At 50.4% G+C, this 18,789-nt stretch overlaps 1 protein-coding gene across 3 annotated transcripts in view; it reads left to right on the top strand.

Moving 5' to 3' along the window:
* Positions 1-18,789, top strand: part of STX18 (syntaxin 18) — a 122,660-nt gene that overhangs the window by 60,427 nt on the left and 43,444 nt on the right. Inside the window, exon 2 of one of the 3 annotated variants that reach the window (XM_047857678.1) lies at positions 11,047-11,114. The exons of 1 other annotated variant lie outside the window; for it this stretch is intronic. In XM_047857678.1, the coding sequence (XP_047713634.1) occupies positions 11,047-11,114 (68 nt within the window). Of the gene's footprint in view, positions 1-11,046; positions 11,115-15,228; positions 15,416-18,789 lie in introns of those variants that run through there. One more of the 3 variants, XM_047857679.1, reaches the window with a different exon arrangement.

Below are 18,789 nucleotides of genomic sequence, written 5' to 3'. Positions count from 1 at the left end.
TGCCATGTTAATTCCTCCTTGGGCCCAGCACATTTGAGTAGAAGACAGATGAGAAAGAAGACATTCCAGGCAGAGGGAACAGTAGGTGCCAAAGTGCAGAGGCAGAAGAGGAGGCTGCTTCAGGGAAAGGCTTTTTGCCTCCGGAATGTGGGGGTGGTGGTGCAGGAAGTGCCGAGGAGAGGGTGGCCCGTGGTTCAATTCCTTTGGCGGATGTTGAGCAAGTTGAATGGATAGGCCTGCCTGACCGGTTTAATTTGTGGGGTAGAAAACAGGGCAGCCCTGAGACTTTCTATCTTGAGGAAGGAAGAGAGAGGCTCTTTCTCCTTGGGGGAACAGGAAGGGGACCAGAAGGGACCGAGTGGCCAGGAGGGTTGAATGTGAGTGGTTGGATAATTAACACTCCATGTTGCTCTTGAGGCACCAGCGGACCCGCAGGAGGGGTTGGATGCGCTCACTTGGAACACAGGAGCAGGGCAGAGGCTGGGTGGGAGTGTTCTGTAGATGGTAAATGAAGCTGGGGGTGGGGGTGAGTGAGTCTAGCCTGAGTAAGTTTCACGGGTTAGCAAAGGCAGAGGAAGCGATGAAGGAAGGCAAAGGAAAGTTTGCCAGAGGCTTAAGAAGAGAACCCGGAGAGAGGGAGAGAGCGTGGGGTCCCAGGAAGCAGAGGGAGACTGCTGGTTCCTTGGAGAAGGGCAGGGGCAGGGGCAGGGAGCTTCCTCAGGAGTTTGTGAGGACAGGTAGAGAGTGGCCAGCACTCCCGCGGTGACTGTCACCCCGCAGTACCCTGCCTTCATCCAAGGGTGGTGTCACGCAATAGAAATTAGGGGGGAAGTGCTGGGAGGGGCCCAGCCCGTGGCGCTTGCTTCCCAAACAGTTGCCGGAGAAAAGAAGGAAGCAAGAAAGGGCCACTTCATGTATGCAGTCCCTTCACAGACCAGCTGCTGCGACCTGGCACCAGTGGAATTTCTGTGGCGTTGCCAGGCTCTTTTGTGGGTGACAAGTCAGCGGGGAGCCTCTCTGGCACAGGGACCCACAGCGTGACTGCAGCAGGGTCGCCATGCTCCAGAGGCGCCTTGCTTCTGAACTTGTAGCTGTAATTGGTATCGATGCATTTTCAATTATGGCTGAAGGGAGTGGATTCAGATTTAGTTAGTGGGCCTCCAAATTAAACTGGGGAACACAGTCCTTGTGAAAAATCATGTTAGCTTATCAGTAGTTGGCAAACACTTACACAACGGTGGTTCTGGCTGTGCCTTTGGCTGCATACTAAACTGAACAGCAAGCTGTGTCCACTGATTGAATGAAACAAAAATAATGATTTTGTGTTACAGGGAACTTTTTACAATATGCCAGAGGGACCTACTGGAGTCTCTTTAATCTTGAACAATGGTTGTTTCTTGCAGAGGCAAATTATGCAAATCGGTACTTAGTGTTTCATAATCAATCAGGTCTTTGTTGGAAGTGTTGTGAGTGCCAGCAGAACAGAATTCCTAGCGTGGGGGGGGGGGGAGGGGAGTGTGGGGGGTGGCTTGCAAGTCAAACCACTGCTGTGACCAGCAAAGGACACTTGTGACCGCTTTGAACTCTCCCCACTTAAAAGGCAGCCATCCTTTGAGAAGAATCCCACCGTTTCGTACCAGGCTTTTTGTTTTACGGTGTATCTCGCTTTGGGTAATTTACAAAGTCCCCGGGAAGGAGCAGCTCGCAGGACTGTTCTGTGGGCGACCCACCCAGACAGAGCTGGGCCTGCCGCCTGGGATGGCAGATGGCAGCCATGCTCCTGCCCCTGGAGCTCCCTTTGTGCCCAACCTGCCTCCAGCGCGGTCTTTGCACGTCGTCGACTTGGGCTCATCCGAGCGCACGTGTAGATGTCCAAACAATGGCGTCTCAGCTTCGGCCTGCACAGAACAGTTAACCTTTGATAATGCTTTGATTCTAGATCAGAAAACAAAGAACCAGAGAAATTTTAAAAGCCCTTGGGAAAACGTGGTGATGTGTTTTAGAGTTCCTGTTAGTACTACAGCTGTAAGACTTGGGTCGCCATCTAGTGGATAACGGGAAGTATGAGCCGCCGCGCCAGGGGGTTGAACCCTACTCTTAGTTGTTGAAAGGGGTAGAAGATGGGTTTGGTTCGGAACACGGAATCACCCTCGGGGAACCGCGTTGGGCTAGGCGTGCGCCTGAGCAGCTTACGTCAGATAGACCCGAAAACATTTCACAAGATGCTAATGTCTCTGAAAGAGATCCACGTGCAGGAGAGGGCCTTGACCTGGCCTGGGAGTGGCAGAGAAGGCTTTTAGGAGGCATCAGACTTGAGCAGAGGGCTTGGGGCAAGAAGACTGGGATCGGGTGGGGGGTGGGCTTCGAATCTGGAGATGTCCACAGGGAGAGGGACACCCAGGGCCTCGGGCTCAAGGAATCAGGCCTGATTTGTCGGTAACGGGGAGTCCCTGTGCACTTTGTCAGGAAGTATGTGGGAAGATTTGCCTTTTTGTCCAGAAGTATTTTTTGTCTGGCTGCAAAGATTATACGTGCTGATTATAGAAAAATGTTAAAGTACAAAAAGGTTTTAAGAAAAAAGCAAAATCTCCAAATCTCACCACCCAGACGACCATCAGTATTTTGAAGAACAGTGTTCCGACTTCCTCTCTGTGTATGTGTACAACCTTAGGTATGATTTCGTATCTTTTGCATAAGTGCATCATGCAGTATGTGCTTTGGGCGACCTTGCTTTCCCCTCCGTGCTCAACAATATGCTTGTGGGAAACCATCCATGTCTGCGGCCCAGGCTCACCCAGAATACACCAGGCTCACCCAGGTACAATCCTGTGTACCTCACAGGATTTCATTGGTGTGCACGCTGGGATGTTAGGGGTTTAGTTTGGTCCCTCCTGGTAAAACCTTGTATGTACAAGGACGGTGATGTGACAGTCTTTTTTTTTTTCTCCTGTCAAATGCATCTGGATTAGGAAGCACACTTTTTATGGTAGATGGGTTATAGAGAATTTCAACGTCTTGATGATTTTGGGAATTAGTCTTATTTAAATATAGCCACTTAAAAGTGAATTTATGTTCAGAGAAAGAAAGGAACGGGTCACATGAATACCTGTAGTTTCAGAATGCAGTTCAAATCACTTGTTTGATTAAGTATCAACTTCCTAAAGAGGCCAGATCCTGGCCGACCCTGGAGTGTGGCTGTTAGCTTTGTGCTGTCCCATAGCTGGAGACCAGGCCTTGAACCGGAACAGCTCGGCTCAGCTTTGGGTACTTCTGATCTCAAAATGTTCCTTCTACACTCGTGGTAAAAGCAAGCCGCACAGACCTGCCGTGCTCGGATGGGACGGCGGGGTCATCTTTTGGGTGGACTTGGGAGAGCACTTGCTTTGGGAGTCACAGTCTCCCATTGGTTTTGAACCACTTACGTGGGATGTGTACCCTCCATGTCCTCTCATCTGTGACCTGGGGTTATAATGGAGCCTACCCACAGGGCCGTCGGGAGCAAATGAGATAATGGACGGGTAGTACTGACACTGGTAAAAGCTGGCAGGTAGCTCGTGCTGCTGCTGTTTTCTAAAAATTGCATTCACCACCCTGTCTTTGTAGTGAAGCCCAGGGAGATTAAGCGACTTGCTCAAAACTTCAGTTGGCAAAGGTTAAGAGTTTAGGGGAGCCTATAAAAGCACCCCTTTCTTCTCAGCCCAATTTTGGAACCACCTGAAAGAGAAATACAGGAGTTAGAACATGAAAATCCACACAGGGAGCCTGGCTTTAGGTTTGTACTGAAATATGGGGGAAGCTTGGGTCAGAATATACCCCCTCCGCTGGCTGGCTGGCTGATGGGAAAAACGGAGAGGGCGAGAAGGAGCCGAGCATGCCCATTCTCCTTTCTCCAAATCATAAACCAGTTAAGTGGCTCCTCTTCCCTCTGAGGCCAGGATATTGGTCCCGCTCAAGTCTCCCTGCACCTGAAGCCTCAGGAGTGGGGGAGCAGGGTCTCCTTCAGCAGGGGGTGGCAAAGCAGAGGTCAGAACCCAGGAGTCTCTGCCAAACCCCCTGGGTTTCTTGCCCTTCTCTCTCTTGCCCGCCCTGCTCCCCGCAGACCCGCAGTCATGTGCCCAGAGTCGGCTCCTTTGCCCATGTCCGCCCAGGGCTAGAGGTGGCTGCAGGGGAACTCAAACGCAGGGAAGAAAAGCCGTTGGGGAAATTGCCTTCATTGTTCGTTTAAGCCATATTTTGAGGCTGTTTAAGGATTGAAGGAAGCTCAGGATGAGCTGAGCATCAGGAAGACTGCTGTTCTTCCTGACCGCCCTGTTTCCTTGCTCGTGGCTGTGGGCCTTCCCCCCGACATCCAGGTGGCCTTGCCAACTCCAAGCCTGCCGTGTCGCAGAACGCGAGACCCAGCAGCCGACCCGGGAGGAGACGGCTGGAGCCAGTGGCGACATTCTCTTCCGATATGTGAATATTCCTACTGTAACATATAGGTGACTTTTAAAACGAGTGCTGTGTGTGGAAGCTTTTCTTGCAGATCTTTCTGTATCCGCTGTAGTTAAACACGTTTTTTAAGATCAACATTGTACACAAATACTCTCACACAAAACCCAGCTTCTATTACTGGAAAGAAGGATGTCAAACTTCATTAAGTTAAATATTAGTAGTCTTTTGACAGAATAATACAGGATAAGTGACTTCGCCTTTGAGTCACAGAGACCTGTGATCAGTCTCAGTTCTGTGTCTTTTTTTTTTTTTTAAGTTTATTTATTTATTTTAAGAGAGAGAGTGCGAGTTGGGGAGGGGCAGGGAGATGAGAGACAGAATCCCAAGCAGGACTCAAACCCAGGAACCGTGAGATCACGACCTGAGCTGAAAACAAGAGTCAGACGCTTAACCGACTGAGCCACCCAGGTGCCACCCCCCCCCCCCCCACCCCGTTCTGCATCTTACTAGCCTTGTAACCTTGCATGGCCTCAATTTTCATGTTGCTTAAATGGGAACGGGGGTCATGTCTAACTCATCCGGCTGCTCTGGGGAGAGTAAAGGGCAGCCCGTGCCGGGCAGTTTCTGCACTGCCTGCTGCACATGGCTGGTGCTCGGTGAGTGACGGTCGCCGTCGGCTGTAATCACGTGTGTGGTGCTTTGCTGAACACGGGATATGAGAAGAAAGGAACAGCTGGACGTTACTCGCTCGGATGCTCTTCTCGGTTCCCAGTCATCCCTTTGTGGATACTGTGCTGGAAAACTGCAGTTGTGGCCTGTCCACAATGTGTGCTTTAATTTGGAGGCTGAGAACGCAAGCCTGATACTTAGAACGCCAGGGCTCCAGCCAGACTTCACCCCGAGGTGTCCCTCAGCACGTGGTCTGTCCCGTCTCTGACTCCGTGTTGTGACCTGTAAAATGGGCGTGATGCTGTCCCCTGTGGTCACGCCTGGGAGAATTAGGTGAGCCAGTGCACGCAGCTCTGGGAATGGGAAGAGCTCTGGGAAAAGCCTGGTACACCGTCTTTTCTCGGTGACGGTTTTGGGTTTTGAAAGGGGCGTCCACCCTGATAAATGGAATTCTAAGCAAAGATTGCAAGTACTTAGAAATAAAGCCGGTAGAGATTGTGTGTGGAATTTAGTTGTTGGTTCAAGCGTGGACAGCAGAAAATCTGCACACAAAATGACTAAAAGTGTTAAGGGAAGAAAGCGCTAAATGGGAGATGTGTCAAAATGTTTTTTTATCAAGGGAGATTTCGATTTCAGATACTCCCTCAAGCAGACAGGACGGATGACGAAGCCGCAGGTACACGTGTGCCCATCCTCAACTCGTACCGGCCCGCGGCCCGTCCTGCCTCGTCTGATGCTCCCCTCTTCTCCATGTGGTTTTGAAGCAAATCCCAGGTGTCCTATTTGATTGGTAAATTTTCAGTGTATGTCTCTAAAAGAGAAGGATTTTAAAAACAGGGAAGTGAATCATAATGCTTCAGATATTAAATACCTCCTGCGTTCCTTTTCTCTCTCAGCCTGCAGTTCACGTCTCATTTTAAACTATGTTTTATGTTAGAGACGGTGGACGCTTCTCATATAATGTAGCAGTGTAGTCAGGCCACAGCCGGTGGGCATAAAAACTCTTCCTCCCGTGGTGGGCCGGCCATCAGTCAGCTGGAAGGTGACGGGCTTTGTGAGAGCAGACCGGCTCCTGTGAAGCGGGCCAGGTTGTGCATCCTCGGACCTTAGTGCTCGCGCTGCCCCCTCTGGGCGCACGTGCTGACTCTAGGAGAAACACGCACAGACGGCCGGTGTGCTCCTCTTTCTTTGTGGGTTCACTCGGTTGTGTAGGTACAATCTTGTGACAGGTCTGATACCTTTTTGACCCAACTCGTACGTCAGGACTTCTCAGATCTTGAAGCTCTTTCTGTTGGATTTCCAACCCCCCACAAACTACCCCCCCCCCACCTTTTCCTTTTCCAACATTTAATCTCTACTGGAGATACAAAAATGAACAGGGCATAGATCCTGACCTCACGGGGCTCAGTTGAAGTCTAGTGGGGGGTCACAGATAAATACTTGTTATGTTCAATGGAAAGTGCTAACAGGTATCTGTAAAACACTAAGAAAGGTGTTCAGGAAGGCTTCACGGAGGAGGTGACATTTAAGTGCAACCTGGAAGGACGAGCAGGGATTCTTCTGGTGGCATGGGGTTGGGGTGAAGAGAGCTGCTCTAGGCAGAGCAAGGGCAGTCACGAAGGCACAGAGCTGTGAAGATGGGGTGTCCCTCACCTGCCCAAGGCTGTGATGTGCCCCACGACATGGTTCAGTCCCCAGAATACTCCCTGTTTTCAACCCTTGCGTTTGTCACTCACCTGGTCCCACAGAGACCTTTCCAGTGACCTGTTCCTTCCCCCGAGACTCTTCCTCACCCCCTCCATGTCGTTCAGTGATACCAAGACTAAGACACTAGTTTAGATCTTTATGGGGCAATAAAATTTCCATTTTACTCCGATTTCCTTGTCAAACTTGACACCGGAATGGCCTTTCTCCTTTTAAAAGTGAGGGGCGTTCTCTTTGGACACACACATAAGTGATTCTTTTAAAGTTACCACTAGATGTGGAAACATTCACAATTCAAAGCGTACAAGTGCTCACACCCCTGCAAATTTGAAAATACAAGAGCCATAATAGAATTGTTGAAATATAATAAGCTGTCTTTGGCAGTGACACCTCCCCACCACGTGAGGGTGCATTAAGAAGGCAGCTCTCTGCGCCGTGGGAAGAGGGCTCTCACCAGACCACGTCTGCTGGTACCTTGATCCAGGACTTCCCAGCCCCCAATACTGTGAGACCGTGTTGTCGTTTAAGCCACGCAGCCTATGGTATTTTGTTATGGCAGCTTACATTAGGACACATTGTATTAGTTTCTTACTGCTGTTGTAACAATTTACCATAAACCCGGTGACTTAAAGCAACAAGAATGTATTATCTTATGGTTTTGTGGTCTGAGGTCCAAGACGGGACTTTGTAGGTTGAAATCAAGGTTGGGCAGGGAAGCGTTCTTTCTTGGAGAGACTTAAGGGAGAATCTGTCTCCTTACCTTTCCCAGCTTGTAGAGGCCAACTGCATCCTCAGCTCCCTCCTCTGTCTCCAGAGCAACCAGGCCTCCTCCCACTGCATCACTCTGCCCTCCCTCCTGCCCTTCCTCTTCGACACTTAAGGACCCTTGTGATTATATGGGGCCTTCCTACTGGGTGAGCCAGGATAATCTCCCTATTTTAAGGTCAACTGATGAGAACCTGAATTCCATGTGCTATGTTAATTCTCCTCTGCCTTCTAACGAATGTATTCACGGGACTTGGAAGCCTTTGCAGGGGGAGGGTGGCATTTTTGTACCTGCAACAGCAAACACAGTTCTTTAGGGCTTCTCCGGTACCCACTGTTTTGTCAACATTCAGTAACAGTTTTTGAGGCTCTGCTTTGCTCCAGGAACTGTGCCTGATAAGCACAGGAAAGGGAAAGGGACCCATCACCCTCTAGGGGCTTGCCATCTACTGAAGGGAAATTGGTCTGAAATTAGTCACTGTGGTCATGAAGGGAGGTCATGAAGGAAGGGCTGAGGTCGAGGTGCCACATTTTGTGGGTGAGTGGGGTCTGACTGTGCCCGGGGGTGTGGAGCAGATACAGGGAGGGAAAGAGGAGAAGTCTGTGCAGGAGGGAAGGTGGGTAGGGCATTCCAGGGAAAAGGAGAACCATATGGGTGTGCGTGCTGGGCATCTCTGGGACTTGGAGCCTGGCGCCTACTGGGAGTGTGGCAGGGACTGAGGCCACACGGGACTTGTGGAGCTGGACTGTGAAGGGCCTTGAGTGCTTTATGGGAGTTTGGACTTGACTCCATTGTTTAGGCCCGGAGGTTACTTGTTGGCTGCCCTTTGGCAAATCAGCCTTGGAACTGCTGCTTTTGGCTGCAGTGTATTTAAATGTTTGTTTGTTTTTGAGAGGGAGGGAAGGGGAGAGAGAGAGAAGGAGCAGGGGTTGGGGCAGAGAGAGAAGGAGAGAGAATCCCAAGCAGGCTCCAAGCTGTCGGCAAAGAGCCTGACGTGGGGCTCAATCTCATGAACCGTGAAATCGTGACCTGAGCCACAATCAAGAGCCGGCTGCCCGACTGAGCCACGCGGGTGCCCCTGGCTGCAGTGTGTTTTAAATCCAGAAGTCACCACCGCCAGATGTCCTGTAGCATCCGCTGTTCACCTCGCCTCTTGTGGGCAGTGGCCGGGCAAGGGGACAGAAACCGTTGTAAGTTTGAAAACAGGACGGTAACGTGATCAGTTCTTAACGTGTGGTGCAGTAAACGCTTCGTTTGTACTTCTCTTGAGTATTTTCCCCAACAGTCCTAAAAGGCATATTTTGTAAGGCAGCTTAGGTGGAAAATAGGAATAAGAGTGTGAGGAAGGGAGCTGTGTTGTACAGGAAAATAGGTCGGACGTGGACTCCGGTGGTCCTACGTTTGACTGTAAGCCTGGCCACGCGCTGACGTGCTAAGTGGGTAACAGTGGGTGAGTCCCTTAGCTTCCGTGAGGTTCACTTTGCCACACTGGTTCCCGTCGGAGAGCGGTGCTGCGAGTGCCCACAGCAGGACAGCAGGGAAGAGAACGAGGTGGTGTGAGTGAAAATACCTAGCAGGGCAGGGCTAGCGGACAGACTCTCAACCCTGGTTCGTTACCCGGCAAATAAGCGAGTGCCGTGGCCACGCTTCATCTTCAGTGTGATTCCTGCTCTTCACGTGCCTGAAGGAAGGTCCTTTTCCGAACCAGATTTATTATTTATCTAGACCCTGTGGGAAACCGAACCGATCCCCTGTTGACCTGTCTCCAGACAAACGCGGAATGTTTTCTTTGTGATAAATACTATCTTCGTATTTAGACATACCCTCGTTTCACAGATACTCGTCGACCACCCCTGTGCCCCATATGGCGCTGAGACCTGCGTGGGGGCTGCACGGCCCCCGCCCGTGCGGTTCGCCGACAGGGAAGCAGAGGCCGTGGCCGTGAGTGACTCGGTGCCACGTGGGTGGCATGCAGAAGTGCTTTTAGGTTGAGAGCAGAGCGAGAGACAGGCTGAGTTGGCCTTGGCAGAAAAACTGTCGTGGAAGAGATGAAAGTTCAGCGGACCCTTCAAGGCCGGGGTTGTGTGTGTCTGGAAGGGGTAGCAGGGGCATTAGGAAAACAAACGAGCGCTGGTCAGAGGACAGAGCAGGCCACCAGCCTGGTTAATCAGTCTCTCCTTCTGGAAACACTTTTGTCCCTGTCGACCATGATCCTAGACTTCTTCCCACCTCTTTTTACTTCATTCTACTTAGTTTTTAATCCCTAGCTCCACACGCAGTACCTGGGCACATGGTAGGTGCTTCAGAGTAGGGTTTGCTTATGCTAGTTCCCAGCCGTCACAGAGGCAGTCCTTTGTACCTGGTGTCCTTTCGGTTCGTCCGTGGAAGTCGGCCATCGGGAAGATGGAGGTTTGCTGTGTGGGAATCTGCCGTTGCCTCTGAAGCTTTTAAATCTGCTGCTCTGCAGGACCCCACCTGTAAACCTGGTATCTCCAGCCTTAGACTCCGTCCCCAGAACACTTGGAAGATGCAGTTTTTGTCTGTAGTTTTAGAAGACACATAAGGAAAGGAATTGGCCTTTGTTGAGCATGTGTTGCGTAGATGTTAGACGTGCATGATCTTATTTAATCTGGAAGTTCCTTAGAGATCATCTCTTCATAACATTCTAGATCTATCACAACACTTACAGGTTCAGGGGCGACTTTGGGAAAGTTAACCAACAAGTCAATGACAACAGATGACCCTTGACCAACCTGGGTTTGGGTTGCCTGGGTTCACTTATGTGCAGATTGTTTTTCTGGATAAATGCAGTATAGTCCTGTAAGTGGGTTTTCTCTTTCTTATGGTTTTCTTTAATTTTTTTTTAATCTTTATTTATTTTTGAGAGAGAGACAGAGTGTGAGCAGGGGAGGAGCAGGGAGAGAGGGAGCCACAGAATCCGAAGCAGGCTCCAGGCTCTGAGCTGTCAGCACACAGCCCGACGCAGGGCCCGAACCCAGGAACCATGAGATCATGACCTGAGCCAAAGTCGGACGCTCAACCGACTGAGCCACCCAGGCGCCCCATCTTTCTTATGATTTTCTTAATAACATTTTCTTTCCTCTAGCTTGGTTTTTGGTATGAATTTAGTATATGATATAACATACAAAATACGTGTGAACTGACCATTTATGTTATTGGTAAGGCTTCTTGCCAACAGTAAGCTACTAGTAGTTAAGTTTTTGGGGAGTCCAAAGTTATATATAGATTTTCTGTGTGGGGGTTGGCGCCCCTCACCCCGCATTGTTCAAGGCTCAGCTACATATTAGAATCCAAACCAAAGTCGTCCCGTTTGTGGCTTCAAAATTTTTCTATAACCTGCATTCCATCCTCTATTAATTTAAATTACACGTGAGTGTAACATATCCATATCTCTCTCTCTCTCTCCCCCCCCCCCCCCCCCATGTTAACAGTTTGCTTTCTTTTCATTCTAGATTTCACACATTGGCAAACTGAGAGATTTTCTCCTGGAACACAGGAAAGATTACATTAATGCTTATAGGTAAGTGCATACTTCTTACCATGGCTTTGGTGACTGAATTCTTTTCCATACCTATATTCCTTTTGAGGCGTTTGCCCTTACTTTTTACTCACTCACCCAGAGTCGCCGTGGGGAAGATCGGTTCGGCCGTGGTGTCGGTGGCAGAAAGGACCGCCCGTCCCCAAGATAGGCTCTTCTCTACCCTCCAAGTCCCCGTGCCCCCCACGGCACGATCTTCAGGATCGATGCTGCCACACGTTTGCATCTGTGTTGGTGCCACACACGTTGGGAAACACGTAGACACACACGAGACCCACCCTCTCAGCACGGACTTACTGAACCCACGATGGAACGCTGCCGGTCACGTAAACATGTCATGTCGGTGCGTTTCTTGCATCTAGAGAGGGTTTGGTTAGCTTGCTTTTTTAAAAGAGAGAAGGCATTTTGATTGAGCCTTCCAAAATGGTTTCTGGAATGGACTCCGGCTCTCAACAGATACAGGAGCGTTGCAGGGCAGACACCTTGTCTCCTGTGCTTCCTGACCTCCATTCATACCTGGCGGTGGGGTGGACTGTCTGCCATGGGACTCCGCTTCAGGCCTACTGTGTGAATTCACGAGAAGGTTGGATGGGATGTGCGAAATGACATCATAAGTAATTTTATACCTTTAAATGTGCTTTGTTCGTATGGTTTTGGAATGTCGTAAAATTCTCACTCTTAGTGCATAGTACCAAGAAGAGCTTCTTTTTAAGCTCTCCGTTAAAGTAACAGCTCAACACTAGATGGCAGTGCAAATCTCATTTCCCGAGGTGTGTGTGTGTCTCCAGTACTGATTTGATAGTTCACAAGGGTGGAAGCTGCAGCCATTTTGGGAAACCCAACCAAACTGGCATAAACCTCTCTGTCTAGCTCCTCCCTTTGTACCTGACCCCTTAGGTCACATAAGTGGCTATAGAGGCCTTGCCTGGAAATCCATTGTTAACTTCCCTTTGCCTTGAAAAGGCATCCAACAAGGCAGATGTTTTAAATGTCGGTTTAGTTCAAGCCACCCCCCCTCCCTTATTAGCACTGTGAACCTGAGAAAGTCATTTAATCTGTGAAACCCTGTCTTTCTCCAAACCGGGACTTAGCGAACTACCGCCTGTAGGCCAAGTCCACCCAGCTGCCTGTTCTCGTACAGCTTGTGAGCTAAGAATAGTTTTCGCATTTTTAAACAGCTTGGAGAAAAGACTAAGATCTCACCACATATGAAAATGATACGAGATTCACATTTCAGTGTCCACAAATAGAGTTTATTGGAATACCACCAAACCCATTCATTTACACATTATCTTTGGCTGCTTCCGCGCCACAACAGCAGAAGTGAAGGGCTGCGGCAGACCGTGCAACTTGCAAAGCCTAATGTATTTACTCTCCGGCCCTTTTCAAAGCGTTTGCAGAGCCCTGCTCTAAACACAGGGGTTGATGATCCCTCACCAGCTGGTCGAGAGATTCATACAAGACAGTATAATGGAAATGCAGTGCATTTCCATGCATTTATGAGATGATTGTAAAGGGTGCTGCTCTATAACTTGGCAATCGTTTTCACCTTTTCTTAAAAAAACGTGTTTATTTATTTTTGACAGAGCGCGTGCGCGAGCGTGAGTCGGGGAAGGGTAGAGAGAGCCGAGGGGACAGAGGATCTGAAGTGGGCTCTGTGCTGACAGCGGTGAGCCTGATGCAGGGCCCAAATTCAGGAACCGCGAGATCATGAGCTGAGCCAAAGTCAGACGCTCAATCGACTGAGCCCCCCAGACGCCCCTCAACTTCTGACGATAAAAGTGATGTTAAAGGCATTTATTTCTGCTCAGCTCCCACACAGTGTGCATCCATGTTCCCAGACGGCTCCGAGCCCTCTCCCTTTGTCGCCCAGTAGAGCCAGCTGCTGGCCCACGGCTTCCCCCTTCCCAGCTGCTCTGCGGCAGATGCACAGATGGACATCCCAGATCTCTGGGGGCCGGTCCCGCTCTGCCACTTACTGGTTGGGTGGCTTGAGTGTCGGAGCTCTGGCCCCTGAGGCTTCTTGGTCCCGACTCATCCGTCTCCCCTTTGTGGAAACTCAGTCTTTTACTCATTTTCCCCGCTGCAGCTGCTCTTTGCCACCACGTGCATCCTGAGCTCCAATCCTACCCGTTTGCGTCCCTTCGAAAGAACGTGGGCTCAGGGGGTCAGGCACACCCAAGTTCAGTCCCACGGGCGCCCAGTGTTAATCGTGTGAGTGTCTAGAGCTCGCTTCACGTCTTTGTGCTTGTTTTCTTTTTTGTAAAATGTGGATAATGTTCTCGTGAGGATTACATGAGATGCGCAAGCTCCTGGCACATAGAAGTCCCCTGGGGAACGGCAATAGGGTTGGAACCCCGTGGGACCTACCTATAATGAACTTGTGGGGGGGGTGGTCAGTTAATAAAAAACACACGTCTCCTTCCTGCCCGACAACGGTGGGAGGGAAGGAGAAGAGAGATGGCATGCAGGAGTCAGGTGAACGTGCTGAGATGGGCGAGTTACCAGCTTTATGACCGGTAAAAATCCAGGGGGGCGGGCAGAGCTTAGGTCTGAGGGCGGGCCGCCTTGTTGAAGGCTCCTGAATTAGACTCGCTCAGCCATGACCGCCACTGAACGGTCACAGGCGCTGGAGCACAGAGAGCGGGGCAGGCCCCTTTATAGCACAGGAGAGAGAGGAAGACAGCAGGACATCTGTTCTCTGTAAGCAAGCAGATCCCGGAGAGGAGAGAGAGAACAGAGCCGTGGCTAGATGCGTGTGCGTGTTCGTGCCCGCGCCCAGTGAAGTGCCCTCCCGCATGAGGGCAACAAAACTATACCACTTGGGGGGAAAACTTCCTTGGTTTCTGTTGTTCTTAATAGAACCTAGGACTAGGGGGTAGGCATCCCCTCAGTGACATGCGTTCTCTCCCGATAGAGAAGGGCTGCCCTTGTCGTCCCCCAGCAGGTCCCCCCTCCTGACGGTGTAGACCGTCCACGGCCTGCCTTTGACCACTTCTGCCTCCCAGTGTGCTGGCCTTGGCCAGGAACATTTTAGATGAAGTATGATCATGGAATGAAAAGAAAAATTGCCTTCAGACCCATAAAGCTATGTTAGTTTGACATAATTAGGAAGCTGTAATTTTTTCCATAATGTAGAGCTCAGACTTTATTGACCCATTTAATTTTTTTTTTTTTTTTTTTTTTTTTTTAGTAATGACATTTTACTAGAGCAGAGCAGCACGCAATGAGGTGGCCTCTGGCTGGATCTCTTGAATGATTTTAATTAAAAATAATGTTTCCACTTCTGGTAGATGTACCTTTTCTGCAATGTCTTGGCAACAAAACAATACCACTTGGGGGGAAAACTTCCTTGGTTTCTGTTGTTACTAATAGAATAACCATACTGTCAATTTCCAACTCGAAAGGTTAACGGGTAATGTTCCTAAAGGAACATCACCTTTTAATTGAGTAATCAGTCTTATCAAATTAACCTTTAGACCTTTTCAGTTTCCCTGAGCCGAGTTTCCATTAAATCAAAATAGAGAGTAGGAGGATGTTAATCTAATGTTCTTGGAATTAGTCATTTATAGATCCGCTCCACCCACGGGGTGCGTGTTCACTTGGAGGTATCTTTCTTGTTTATTTGTCCGTGACCCCTTTTCGCCTCCGTTTCTGATGAGAGTGTTTCTAGTTTCTATTGGGGAGGAGCACAAGACCAGAGGCCCCCCTGCTCCTGTTTTCCCTTCCCTGCTCTGCCTGAGGGGCTGGGGGGATGGAGTGCACCTTCCATAGGGCACATTCTGTTAGCATTACCTGGTGTGACCTTGGTTAAACCAAACTAGCTAAGAAAATGAGATGCCAGGGAGGTCCAGGTTCCGCTGAGAGTAGGACCATCTGTTTTCCAAGAACCGAGGGGTTTCCTTCTGTCCTTCCAACTCTACCCCAGAAAGTGAGGGGCTGGGGTCAGGGGGTGGGAAGGTGCCTCGCGCAGGGAGGAGAGAGGAGACTCACCCGACGCCCGGGACCGAGAGGCCCAGGCTCACTACTCCCTTCTCTCCCATCATCTAGGATGGATGCAGTCGCTGCCTTTGCCCCTGAAGTTTTCCAGGGAAGGCTCTGGAAGGGCTCTGCAGGGGGCCTCCTGAGGAGCACAGATGCAGCTGTATATCAAGCCTGTTCTGCCATCAGCCTCACGCACCGAGTCGGGTCGTTCAAAAAGTATTTGATTGTGATGCGCCGATCTATCGGCTTGCCAGATCCTAAGCATTGCTCTTGATGACGCAGATAACAGCAGTGAACAGGCAAAAAGTCCTTGCCTTTGGGGAACTTAGATTTTTGTGGGGGAAGACAGATAAACAAAATTAAAAAGTAAACGATACAGAGTGTTAGAGCAGGATAAGTGCTTTTAGGAGGAGGGGGAGGGGAAAGTGGCTAGAAAACGTCAGAAAGGGTACAGTCTTATTAGGGTAGGTCAAGGCAGGCCTTATTAAGAGGGGGACGTTCAGTAAACACCTAAAAGACGGGATCAGTTTATGTAAATATCTGGGGAAAGAACATTCCAGAAGAGGGCAGCCAGCAAATATAAAGGTCCCGGTGTAGGAGCATGTCTGGAACGTTGCAGGAGCAGCAAGGGGGCTGGTGTGATGGGGCAGGAGGGTTGGGGCCTAGGTGAGGATGAGCTCAGAGAGGCAGCAGGAGCCAGATCTTACAGGCCATCTTAAGGATCTTGTAGCTTTTGCACGGACCTTGGCTTCTATTCTAAGTGGGGGGGGAGGCCACTGGAAGGTCTTGTAAGGACGAGTGATAGGACACGACTCACTTTGTAATAGCATCAGTATGGCTGCTGTGTTAGGAGAGGCCAGAACAGCAGACCTGCAAGGAGGTTCCAGTTAAATCCAGGCGAGGGATGTCATGGCATCGGGGACCAGAGACAGAGCAGTGGGTGTGATAACAAGAGGTCAGATTCTGGAAATAGTCTGAAGGTCGAGTCAAGGAGCGGGTTTGAGAAGAGCAGGCAGGGGCTCAAGGTGGGGCACATTCGTGTCACAAATTCAACATCTGATTGGACGGTTAGATATTCGTGCCTCAAGTTCTCGGAGAGGTTCGGGCTGAGATAGAAGTTTGGGACTTGTGGGCATAAAGCTGGTATTTGCACTGCTAAAGCCACAAGACCAGACCAACTCACCCAGCGGGCAGTGTGGAGAGATTTCAGGGACTGGGCCATGAAATGTCCATCTTTAAGTGTTCAGGGGGCTAAGAGGTGTCCACAGAAAGCCTGAAAACGAGCAGTGGGTGAGGTAGGAGGAAATCAGGAGGGTGGTGTCGTGGAGGCCAGAGGAAGAAAACTTGAGTCAGGGAGGGGAAGCCCCGGGTTCCTTCCAGTGTGTGCAGTGTAACTGGGTAAGGGCTGAGCCCCTGTGGGGGCCGCTGGTGCCCTGGGAGCGAGGAGGGTAAAGTCTCCTTGGATTGGGGTCAAGAAACAGTGGTCCAGATGCTGGGGACCTGGGTGCAAACTTACTGGAGAAGTTTCACCTTTAAGAAGAGAGAAATTAGCAGTCGTTCTTAGGAGACATGGAATTGAGAGGTTTTGTTTCATTTTATTTGTTTAAAATGGGAGAATAATGCCACATTTGGGGGAAAGATCCAGTAGATGGGGGAAAAATGCTATTGGTAACTAACATAGGTAGCGTTCGCTCTGTGCTGGCCCCGACTAGGCGCTGCGCGCACATGGTCGATGGTGCAGGGGCGAGAAGGAGCATTGCGGGGGCTGCCCTGGTGTCCGGTGGGGCAGAGCTGGTAGGTGGACATCCACCCTGGACGCGGAGTGAAGGTAGTGTCCGCGGGCCCAGCGGAGGAGGCCGGGAGGAGTGGGGGAGCCTGGGGGCATTCTCCAAAACCGGGAAGCAGTTATCGCTCACCCTGAGGACGGCTTGAGGAGCACTGGTGGAGGCGGGGGGGGGGGGGGGGGGGGCGGAGAAGGAGCGAGGGAAGGCACGTGGAGCACACCTGCCCGGCACCGTTTGGGACCCACCCGATGGAGCCAATCTTGTGATGTCTGTCTGTCTGATTTCCACTTGTTCCTAAACTCAGCTAAACAGTGTGCAGTTAACTGTTGGTCTTACCACTGGCCACCGCCGTCCTCGGTCTCGTTCCCACTCCCCGGCCTCCTTCTTGGAGCCAGACTTTGCTGAGTGGCCCTCTGGAGGTTAGGATTAAAATAGTCAGATCAGTTCGACAAGACCCGGGCAAGCAGGTGGTTTTTGAGTGCCCGTCACGGGAAAGCGGCCTGTTGCCGCAGCGTCTAGATGGCACCGTGTCTTCTGCCCTTTCAGTTGGTCGGCCGTGGCTTGTGGCCTCCGGCCTGCCGCAGTCTGTGGCCATGATACTGAATGTCACAGTGACTTTTCCCTTTTCCTTAAAACAAGAGCATAGAACTTCAGAAAGCCGTCCTTTGTTACTTAAAATCTCCTTTAGTTTCCTCAGATTTTATCATCAAATGATTCTAAAAGCCCATTTGCCCTGGTTCCTTTTTTCAAAACAAAGTGTCGGTCATGGAACATTTGGTCTCCAGATCAGTACTTCTGTCCTTTTCAACTGCATTATAAGGACGAGCCTTAACGGCGGTTTCTTTCTTCCTTACTTCCAGCTCTTTCACTCCTCTGTGTTTTCTACTAATGTCTGCTGCTCACCCAGGCCCCAGATCCCTGGAGCTGATGAGGCTGTGCCTCCAACATCTCTTCCGTCCCTGACAGCTTTATGTCTCAGATCCGTCACCTCTTCCCAGTCCCTGCCATCACCCACACCCTGCCCAGTGCCCCTTTCTTAAATTTCAGCCCAGCAGAAATGTACTAGCACCTGCCTCTTACACAGCGTAGGGAGACAGAGATGAATAAGGCAGGATTCTCTGTCTAGTTTCGATAACCCGTTGACTGATCTTCCCCCTCTGTTCCACCTAATGAGATACTGCCACATTGATCTTCACGAGGCTGAGCCCTTCGATGGGCTGCAGAATGCAGCTCCTTCCGCTGGCACTGGAGACCCACCAAGAGCTCGTAGCTCTACCTGTTCTGTGCTCTGGCCAAATCGAACCGCTGACTGTTCTCCAGATAGCCTCGCTCTCTCCTGATTCCACCCCGTGACTTAGGAAGAGTGTCCACTCTGGTCTCCCCATGGCCACATCCTGCCTTTCAAGATTTGGTTCATAGATCGCCTTCCTCCCCGTCAACTAGTGGGAAAAAAGCGTCCTGTCTTCTGAACTCTTTCCTTTTGTGGCACGAGAGACCCCCTGGGTGGTGGTTAAGAGCCAGGATGCCTTGGTTCAAATTCCAGCTCTGCTAATTGCTAGTTGTGTGACCTTGGCAAGTTACTTAACCCCTCTGTGCCTCAGTTGCTTCGTGTGTAAAATGAAAAGTGTCATAGTTCCCACCTCGTAGAGTTTTGAGAAATAAATGGGGAAACATATGCGAAGCACTTAACACAATGAGTTGCATTCATGCGCAGAAGGCGTTACAGAACCGTTCGCCTCTGTGATGTGCGAGCATATATGTGAGCCCGTGGATGTTGCCCATCATGATGTAGTTTACTGAGAGCAGGGTCTGTGTTCACATCTGAAGCCCAGACATTAACGGGGTAATTCCGTGCCGTCTGTTGGGCGTATACTGTGGACAGGGTTCTG

The sequence above is a fragment of the Prionailurus viverrinus genome, chromosome B1 (assembly GCF_022837055.1).
Source record: "Prionailurus viverrinus isolate Anna chromosome B1, UM_Priviv_1.0, whole genome shotgun sequence".
NCBI classification, from domain to species: Eukaryota; Metazoa; Chordata; class Mammalia; order Carnivora; family Felidae; genus Prionailurus; species Prionailurus viverrinus.
Note: the sequence above shows the minus strand (reverse complement) of the source record. Positions and strands in the feature narration are given on the sequence as shown.